At 49.3% G+C, this 10,424-nt stretch overlaps 1 protein-coding gene across 1 annotated transcript in view; it reads left to right on the forward strand.

Moving 5' to 3' along the window:
- The window catches only part of akap9 (A kinase (PRKA) anchor protein 9), a gene marked incomplete in the record, with an annotated part of 57,551 nt that overhangs the window by 30,305 nt on the left and 16,822 nt on the right, over positions 1–10,424 (forward strand). Inside the window, 6 exon segments of the mRNA XM_036209956.1 lie at positions 3,153–3,315; positions 6,245–6,339; positions 6,511–6,628; positions 8,796–8,834; positions 9,485–9,717; positions 9,793–9,912. Of these exon segments, the coding sequence (XP_036065849.1) occupies positions 3,153–3,315; positions 6,245–6,339; positions 6,511–6,628; positions 8,796–8,834; positions 9,485–9,717; positions 9,793–9,912 (768 nt within the window).

The raw sequence follows: 10,424 nt of genomic DNA on the forward strand, positions 1-10,424 counted from the left end.
CATATATATATATGTATCTGTGTATATGTATATATATGTGTGTGTATATATGTATATATGTATTTATATGTGTATAAATATGTATGTCTATATGTAAATATATATGTATACATACATACATACACACATACATACATACATACATACATACATACATACATACATACATGTATGTATGTAGTAGGAAGACTGTAGTAAATCATTGGACCTTCAAGTCATTTATGATGTTTTCATAACTTTCCGCTCCGGTTCAGTCGTGGGGTTAAAGGTCCGATGTTCCTGTCTCTCTACAGACGTCAGAACCATCAGATCCGATCTTCAGATTTGCATGAATGGAAATGTGAACCAGCAGCTGTTTGATGACTGGAAGTTTTTATCTGAGTAGAAACTGCAGCTCCTCTATGAACTTTTATTTAAAGCAGTTTTAAGCGTTCATCTCCATCAGCTTTTCTCTGGTTCTGATCTCACATCCAGACAGAACTTCTGCTGACGGTTCTTTTCGTCCGTCTGCGTTCTGCTCAGAGCCCGGTTGAACCGTTCGGATCCTCTCACAAAGGAGCCGCCTCATTCCCGCTGGTTACCCGTAGAGACCAGCAGTGTTTACACCCAGCTTTTGTCTGAGCCAGCAGCCAATCAGAGGCCGCGCTGCCCCCCCCCGGGGCGTCGGCGGACCCTCACAGTGTGTCCAGTGTCAGCAGGCTGTGGAACTAGGCCATTCAGTGTGTCACAGTACTGGGCCTGCTGTGTTCTGATCCAGAAACGGTTCTGTTAATGTTCTCAACTGTCCGGGTCCGTTCTGTCTGTGAATGAACTCCAGAAATCACATTTTAACCAACAGAACTGGAGGAAAAGCGTCGACTCGTCACAAGGTGATTTGTTAAACAAAAGTTTGTTTCTCATGAAAGAAGGAAATGAGCAGATGATTGACACATGACTTCATTAGGAGAGCTTTCTACATCCCATAAACACCAAGGCCCGGTCCTCTAATGGTCTCCCGATCGATCGGCTTGTACTTATTGATCCAGAGTCATCAGTCTTGGGGGCGTCCCGCCTCCAGCCGCTCGGGGAGTTAGTGTCTGTCTGCAGTAAATTCTGGTTCCGGTTGAGGAGAAGCTTTGCTGGGATCCTCCAGCTGCTGAGAGGACAGACGTGTCAAACTGGTCTCCATGGCAACCGGGAGGCTCCCTGTCTGATCAGCTTCTTTAGCACAAACACAAAGGAGGCTGATCCGGTTTGGCGGCTTTGTGCAGGAGGGTGTGTTGGTGTGTGAGCAGTGTGCGATCATTTGCACACTCACCTGAAGGACAGAGGCCACACCCACTCCCCTCCCACCTCTTTGGAGCGAGTCTGCCAGCAGAAGCAGGAAGCCGCTCAGCAAACGCCTTCAGTCGCTCCCGGACGTCCTGGACGGAGAAACACGGGAGAATGAGGAATGTCAGCGGGAAACCGTGAGGGAGGACTTTCCATCTGGGAGCTGTCACTCCACCCCCCACTGCTCGCTGGACAATCAGGAGGGGCCCCCCCGGAGCCGCACCGGCAGGTCGGGTCGCTCGGCGTTTGTTAATGAGTCTCCACGGAGAGGGAGCCGAGCGGGACGGCCAATGGGAGCCGGCGTGGGGGTGTGAGCGCCGTAAGAGGAAAGAAGGTCAGAGGGAGCGGTGAGGGCTGGAGCCCTGTGTGTTTACTCTGCAATGGTTCTGACCCGGTTCTGTGAGGATCATGATGCCTTTCATTCCCGCTTCAGTTGGAGGAGCTTTCCCTTCATCAGCAGGACGGCGATGACGTGAGGCTGCTCGCCGCTCGCTCTGTTTGCTCTTCCTGAGTCCAGAACACTTAGAGACTGTTGCTCCAACAACACAGCTCCCCGCGGAGCCGCCGTCCCGCCGGACTCTCCTGTTGACACATGGAGCTCCTCTGACGGAGGAGAAGGTCTGAGCGAAGCGCCGCGGCCGAAATGGAGTCGTTCCGCTCCTACCGGAGCTCCAGCATGCAGAGGAGCACGTGGCTGGAGGGGGAGGACCGGGACGTGTACGAGGTGGAGTCCCGCGTACCCCTGCCCCGGCCCTTCCCGCTCTGCAGCACCCTGAACTCCAAGAACGCCGTGGTCATCCAGACGCAGATCTCCCACGTCAGCCACCGAGCCAACGGCCACCTCCTGAAGGTGGTCTCCAAGATCTCCCTGCCCACTCCTCCATACACCGTAAGTCCCCGCCGGGAGCGGCCGGATCGCTCTGAGGAGGGAGCTGCTGGATCCTCCGTGTGCTGAGCGGTTCAGGTCTGGGCCTGCAGATCCGTGCAGACCCGTGCAGATCCCTGCAGATCCGTGCAGATCTGTGCAGTCTGACGCTGCCTTAAGTCATGGCCTGGTCACATGACTTTGTTTTTATGGCAGGCTCATGTTACTGCGTCCCGCTCAGACCTTTGCTCTGAGGGAATCAGACTGCAGCAGGTTTATGGTGTTTCTATGAGGAACTTCTGCTTCAGCTGAGCAGCTGGTTCTGATGCAAACATGGAGTCTAAGGATCAGTGCAGCAGCTGCGTCTGCGCAGCCGCTGCACCAGAGTGGCAGCTGCTGCATGAGAGCAGTGGCTGCGCCGCAGCTGCTGCTTATATGCATTTTACCTTCATGTCGTGACAAGAGACACCTCTACGTCTCATACCTGCTCAGGTGTTCTCAGACACGCCCATCTGCCAGGAGTGTAATCAAACGGGGGATAATCAATATGTTTGATTAGTGTTCCTTTTATCAGTTGGACTAAACCTAAAACAAGTTTCTGAATTGTGAGGAGAATCTCTGAAACATTCACGTCTTTTCTGATTATTGGAGAGTTTATCTGCAGTTATTGATCAGTTTCTTCTGTTTCAGCTGCTTGGAGGACTTGATAGTCACTCCTCGTGTTTTGGTTTCCAGTTTGGTTTTGAACTGTTGAGGACGCGTGTTCCCGGTGGGAGGCGTCGTCATGGTAACCTGCCTCTGGCTCTGCAGCTGCTGCACTATGAGGACTAACCAGCGGTGGAATGTGGTTGATGTGCTGTCATTTCTGAGGGAACGTTCACCTGCAGCCAATCGGAGCCCAGAATTATCTGGAATCGTTCACTGACATCAACGTCTCCCACAGAACGGGTCTGACGCTCTCTCCTCTTCCTTCCAGCTGGAACACGCTCGGATTACCCAGACGGAGCTGATGCGAGAGTCCTTCCGCCACAACCAGGAGATCAGCGAGCTCCTGGAGAAGCAGGAGGAGCTGCAGGAGAGGCTGTCGGAGGAGGCGCGGGCGCGGGAGCAGCTGGCTCTGGAGCTGCAGCGAGCCGAAGGTACGAACGCCGGAGTTATCGGGTTCTGGTCGGGGATCGGAAAACGCTAGAGAGGAGAAGGATCCAGTTCTGGTGATGACATCACAGGTGGGCGGAGCCTCCAGACTGCAGCGAGAAAAAAGATCCACTTTAAATAAATCAAGCAGAAAGTAAAGATTTTCCTGAAGAAAAACAAAAACTGTCAAAACCACTAAAGTACTAACAGATACTTGACTCAGACCAACAGAGAAACTCTATTCTGGAGTGTCCAGGTGTTGAAATCAAACCTAAAGGGATCAAATGAGCAGAAACTTCAGCTCCTTCCATGTTTCTGGTTCCATCCAGAGTCCAGACGGAGGAAATGAAGAGGAAAACATCTACTCTTCAACCCATTTCAGGGTCGATATGATGCTTTTCTTAAACCCTTCAGAGTAAACTGTTTCCATACACAGCAGGAGTAGAAAGTATGTGAGCCCTTGAGGAGTACCTCAGAATGTGGATCTAAATGATAACGATGGAGAAAACATTTCCTGCTTCAATCACAGCCGTTGTGAAGTTTATGCACCGAGTCGTTCTAAAGAGTCCATGTTTTATGATCATACATGACCTCTGACACTCTGAAGAACACCTTATGTAGGAGGTATTGTCATGAACTCTTTTCCTACTCGGAAGTAAGACGCCTTGACCTCTGAGGCCCCGCCTTTCGCTGCTTGTAGGCCCCGCCCATTCCCTCATTCTGTAGCCGTTTTCATTTCTGCAGATCGGCCGAGTTTATGCTAAAAGTTTAGCTCATTATCTGCTAGCGCTGTGGAGAGAGTGGGCGTGTGTTATTCTGTGGGCGGAGCTGGCAGAGCAGATTCTTCCTGGAAGGGGTGGTCCTCACTGTGATGTCACAATGTGAGGATCTGCTGGATTGGGAGGGGCTGGTGCTCGTAGAGAAAGTTTTAGAGGAATCCTCAGACGTGTGAACAGATGTGTGGTTTGGGAGTGTGAACGTTTAAAACACAAGCTCAAAAGTTGATTTAGCGTCAGCGTGATATCGGCCCTTTGATGAGGCCAAACCACCAGCTTCTCCAGACTATGTTCTACTGACGTTAGAATACATGAACCGAGTGGAGAACTCCTTCCAGGAGATTCTGTTAAACTTCCAGGAGTGTTACAGAACTTAAAATCATCAAAAACCACGACTTTAAGTTCCTCTACTAACACATCTCTACTCAAACTCTCTGACTTAAACTTTGAGTGTTTTTACCATAGCTTGAATGAGACAGAACTACTGACAGTAAAGAAGCTCTTATCTCAGTTCCTCCAAAGTTATGACAGCAGCTGACAGTAATAAAGCGTCGGGGCTGGGCGGGGTCTGAACACCTGTATCCAGGTGAGGGAGGAGCTTCCTGTCACGTCAGGATCTCTCCCTGCTTTTGTGTCCGCGATCCTTCCAGGTGAGACTTCAGGGCGTGGTCGCTCCGACCTTTAACCCCTTGTGACCCAGAGACACACATGAGCGCCGGTTCGCAGCTCCTCCACGCCGTCACGCCGCCACGCCGCCACTCTGACCTGTAGGAGATTCTGACTGACTCCAGGGTTCACTTCGTTATGTGACTTTAGTAAAAACATAAGAAACATTTTTCTCTATAAACTTGAGGCTCATAAGGTTCAGTCTAAACCACATAAAAGACTTTACTAATCATTTTATTTACACTCATGTTTGAGTCTCAAAGTGTACAAACAGACTCTGGAAATAAATAAAAACTCTTAAAACCTGAAACTTTTTCTTTAAATAAACAAAGTAAATCTGATAATGTCAGAAAAACGGTTTTACACAAAAAGTTTCATTGAGATATTTTTATTAGACTGAGACTTTTGAAAAACTTTGATAAAATATTTTTTGTTGAAACTTATTAAATATTTCTTTAAGACTGTTTGCAGTGAGGAGGAATTAGGAAGACATCCGTTCAGAAACTGAAGCTCAGAAAATGTTTCTTTGTGTTGGAAAAACACCCGATGAATGTGGATTCTTCTAAAGAAAAAATATGATCGATCTTTGATCAATGGAATCAATGGATTGATGTTAAAAAGTCTTGATCAAATCAGAAACGACCTCAAATCAACATCTTTGATTGAATCTTCTGCATCATGAAATCTACGGATACTTTTAGACTTCTTTACACAAAGTTTCCTGATGTAGCATTTTATTTTGAAAATGGATTTTCATAAACTGGATCTTAAAATACCAAATTCCGCCCCGCTCAGACCAATGTGAACCCGGAAGCGGTCTGAGGTCTGAGGCCGGTCGGTGGTGTGACGCTGGATCAGAACCGCCCTCTTTGGTTGTGAAGTTCTGTCCTGGTGTCTGACGGGATCCGTCTGTTCCGGTTCTGGATGTCTCAGGTTTCTGTTGAAGGATCGCCGTATTTCTGCGCCGTGACAGATCTCTGCTCAGCGCCGTGCCACGCCCAAATGTGTCAATGGTTCCAGCCGTCATCCGACCCACTTCTGTTTGTCCCTCTTTATTGATGTGTTCATTCAAATGGAAATCTTCTATTTTCTCCTGTTTTAACTGAAGTTTCTTTTATTTCTTTTAGATTTGTTCTGGTGTTTTCTTTGGAAGTGATTGTTCCTGCGGACTCGGTCCGTTAGTGTTCTTATCTAACATTTATATACCAGGAGTGTTTCTGCTCTTCAACCGTCTCAGCAGATCCAGTTTCATGAGGTTTTCCTTCAGGATCCTTTAGTTTTTAGTTTAGTATTTCTTAAACGTTTCTTCAGGTGATTATCGGTGATAAATCCAGACTTGATTCTGTTTGGATCAGAAGGTTCTGGATCTTCTTTTTTACCTGATAAGCTGCTTTACAGACGACAGGAAACAGAACCTTCTCTGTCGGGAGTGGCACTGGGAAGCATCTGGGTCGCAGAGGTCCTGACCCGGTTCTGTCTGTGACGTGCACAGGTCTGATCGACGGCTACACGGATGAACGGGCCTCCCTGGAGGAGCAGCTACGGCAGAAGGAGGAGCTCCAGAGGAGCCTTGAGGAGGAGCTGCAGGTGAGCAGGACCAGAATGTTGAGCCCGGTTCTGGTCTGGTTTCATCTCGTTGTTGTATCAGCATAATTCTGAAGGTGTTGGTAGAGACATGGGGTTGATCCGGATGGTTCTGTAGAACTGGGCCTCCGTGTTCCGTCAAAGGTGGAGTTCTAACTGCAGCTTTCCTTTCAGCTGACGAGCTCCCAGCTGCAGGAGTTGGAGCGAGATCGCCGTCAGCTGCAGGGCGAACGCGACCTTCTGTCACGCCAACAAGACGCCATGAGAGAGGAGGCGGGGCCACGGGAGCTGTGTACGTATCCGTGGACCAGAACCAAAGTTCTGATCTACTTCTGCCCGTCTTTCCTCAGAGATGTCCTCGGTTCTGGTTCGGTTCTTCTCCTGCAGAGTCCAAACGGGTCGACGTGGCGTCTGGCTCCAGTCGGCCTGTTTGACTTGCAGAACGCGGCGCCTGTTTTTCCGGTTCTGTGTGCAGCGTCCCGCCGGGATGCTGCTGTTCTCCAGCAGAGCGGCAGCTCAGACCGGGACGACATGAAGATGTTCCATCTTTGTTCATGACATGAAGATGTTCCATCTTTGTTCATGATATCAGTGGGACGAACAGGAATGATGGGAGAAGAACCGTCAGAATGAAGTCCAAACGAACTCAGAAGCTCTGAGTTTCTACAGTCTTAAAGACTCTTCCTGATGGTTTTAGGTTTCTAACATTTCTAATGTCCACACGTATCTGCTGACCTCCGTTTCATAAAAAGTGTAGCGTCCACACGATCGTTTTAAAATAATTCCATCCACACATCCCTGCATATTTGCGCTCTTGGACGCGGTTATGAACTCACCAGAACAGTAGTTTCAGTGTTTTCCTAAAAGTGTAAATCTATCCAATCAGAGCACTCCTTTTTGTGTCGTCATGTCATCCTGGAGGACGACTTCCAGCTCAAAGTTCTCCCACCAGCTGGCGGTTCGTCCAGGTCGGACCCAGAATCTCCGACGGCGTCTTTCTCGAGTGACATGCCTTCGAGGAGGGAGGATATTTGGGGTAAAATAGCCGACTGCAAAGCGCTTCTTCTCCTTGGCTCCTCGACAAGAAGCAGTAATTCAGTTTGAGAAAAGCGCCTGTACCGCGGTAACGAGTAACACACCCCTCGGTCCATGTGACCACGGTCTGACACAAACAACGGCAAATCTATGACATGATGCATTAATTGTGACGTTTAAAAACGTAAATCACCGGTTATTCTCGTCCACACTTAGAAGTAAAACCGGAGTTTTCCAAATGTACCGTTTTGAGCGACTTAAATCTTCGGTTTCGTGTGGATGATACCCCGAAACGTATAGAAATATCTTCGTTTTAGCAGATACACGGCTACGTGTGGACAAGAAAATCTCATTTCTGATTTGTTTATTCAAATCGTTTTAGATCAGGAACAGATGAAAAAGACGGTTTGAAAAAGATCCTATTTGTGACGTAGTATATACACTGGGCGGGGCCACAAGCTCCCAGCTCCGCCCCTTTCTGATGCAGACAAATGGATCCATGAACGTCTTTGTTTTGGAATCTGGATCCAACTGTACAGCTGGATAGAAACAATATTGCTGTAAGCTAGCAGGAGAGAGTATAAACAAGGGATGATGGGAAATGAGGGCAGGCTTTCATCACGCTACAACTCAGAGGTGAATTTCTACTGAACTCTTGCCGCTCTGCAGAAACTATGTCCTAGAAAACAACACAGGTTTATGGATTCTGTCTAAAAACGTCAGAATCCTCATTAGTCAGAATCTGGAAATGATTTGGAAACGGATCGGAACACGATCGGAGTGGGACTTCAATGAGGAAGTCATCTACTGGTGGCTCCTGAGTGAAGCTGGTCCTGATAACTCGGACTGTTCCACTCTAGTTCATGTCAGAGTGGACAGGTGAGTATCTACTACAAACCTGAGGTCACATTGGGATCATGGCTTTGAGATTGTTCCACAGAGAACTTTCCTCTGGAATCATTCTTCTGAGAACGTTCCTTTGGGATTGTTGTTTTGAGAGCATTTCATAGAGATCATTTCTTAGAGAACTTTCCTTTGAGAATGTTCCTTTGACATAATTCCTCTGAGAACGTTCCTTTGGGATTGTTCCTTTGAGAGAATTTCATAGAGATCATTTCTTAGAGAACTTTCCTTTGACAATGTTCCTTTGACATAATTCCTCTGAGAACGTTCTGTTGGGATCGTTCCTTTGAGAGTGTTTCTTAGAGAACATTTGTTGGAGAACTTTCCTTTAGAAACGTTCCTTAGAGAACACTACTTTGGGAGTGTTCCTCAGAGAACTTTCCCGTGGGATCGTTCCTCTCATCGGTCGGGATCCAAAGCTCTTCTAACCTGAACAGAATGTCCGATCTTTTTCTCCTCCTGAGGTTTGTTCTGTGGCAGAGGAGCATGTCCAACCCCTGTGCTTTCTCCTTCTCCTGTAGGCCTAGTTGAAGCTGCAATGGTCGCAGCACCTGAAGAAGGTGCGTCCACTGTGCGCATGGCTCACACCTGTGTTAGCTCAGCTAAGTGCATCTCTAACCCGTGACCTCACCTTCAGCTCATGCTCGCCACGGACTCACCCTCTCTCACCCGGCTGTGCTTCAGCGGTTCTCTGCTTGTGCTTCTGGGCGTGTGTCCGTCTGGTGTTGTCATGGTGACGTCCTCTGTGCTTGGATCTGCTCATGCTGTCTGCAGCCCCCCTGGCCGTCCAGGACCCCCCTGCCTGTTAATGCTGAATGAACACTTCTGTCTGTCTGTCTTCTCAATCGTCTACGAAGGGTTGCTGGTTCTACACTGGTGGCAGCAAACGGGCTGAACCCTGATGGGGTTGATTTGAAATGTGGTGACTGTGGGACTGCTGAGATGTGGGAGGAGTCTGGCGTTGATGGTGAAAAGAACTTTTGAAACATTTGATGGTTCTTTAAAGGCAGTCGAGTCCCGTCAGGTGTCTCACCTGGGGAGGGACATGTCTGTGTATCTGACCCCTCCCTGGGGGCCGGCCGCTCATTGGGTGAACCTCAGACTCCTCACCTCTATCTCAGCGTTTATGTTGGCGTAATCCATCCGGGGCGGCGCGGGATCGAAGCCGCTCGCTGGAACCAACGGCGCCACCCTTCTTCATGTCCTGCAGACCTGCTGGAGGAGACGGAGAAGCTCATGAAGGAGAAGGTGGAGGTCCAGCGGCAGGCGGAGAAGGAGAACACGGACCTCCTGAAGCAGGTGAAGCTGCTGGAGGCGGAGCTGGAGGAGCAGGTCAGCCGGGTGGAGGAGCTGAAGCTCGTTCAGACGGCAGAAAGCAGCGACCTCCGGCAGCAGGTCCAAGCGCTGGAGAAGCAGCTGGAGAAGAACAGGAAGTTCCTGGATGTGAGTACGCGGCGGCGGCTCAGAAAGGTCCTCAGTGTCTGCGCTTAACGTCTGACTGCTTCTGCTGACGTCCAGGAGCAAGCGGTGGACCGGGAACACGAGCGCGACGTCTTCCAGCAGGAGATCCAGAAGCTGGAGCAGCAGCTCAGAAGTCCTCAGAAGATCCAGGCGGGTTCTGAGCAACGGAACCGAGAGGTGAGAACGTCCTGCTGCCGTGTTTGACTGAACAGTCATGAACTCACCTGATACCTGCTGGTGGGCGTGTCCGGCAGGTGAAGCAGCTTTGATCACTAAACCGTCAGACGAAGATGTTTGCTCCAAAGTTTCCATGTGTTCATGTGCATCAAGATCAGGATTTACTGATCAGGATCAGATGAGGATCAGAGGAGAACCAAGACTCACTGCAGTTCTTATCCTGGGCTCACATGCAGACCTCCAGGTTTGATGTTTGGAGAAATGCTGGTGTGTCCAAACTCCACCCTCAGGGGGCGTGGTTGCTCCGCCCTCAGGGGGTGTAGTTGCTCCGCCCTCGGGGTGTGTGGTTAATCCGCCCTTAAGGGCCGTGATTACTCTGCCCTCGGGGGGCGTGGTAGCTCCGCCCTCGTTCTTGAATACGTTCATGTTAGATTCACAACCATGTTGTGCCAAAATAGAACATTTGTTGATTGAGAAAAGAAAACTTTAAAAGATGAATCTTTGGCTCCAAC

Source organism: Oryzias melastigma, linkage group LG22 (assembly GCF_002922805.2).
Source record: "Oryzias melastigma strain HK-1 linkage group LG22, ASM292280v2, whole genome shotgun sequence".
Taxonomy (NCBI): Eukaryota; Metazoa; Chordata; class Actinopteri; order Beloniformes; family Adrianichthyidae; genus Oryzias; species Oryzias melastigma.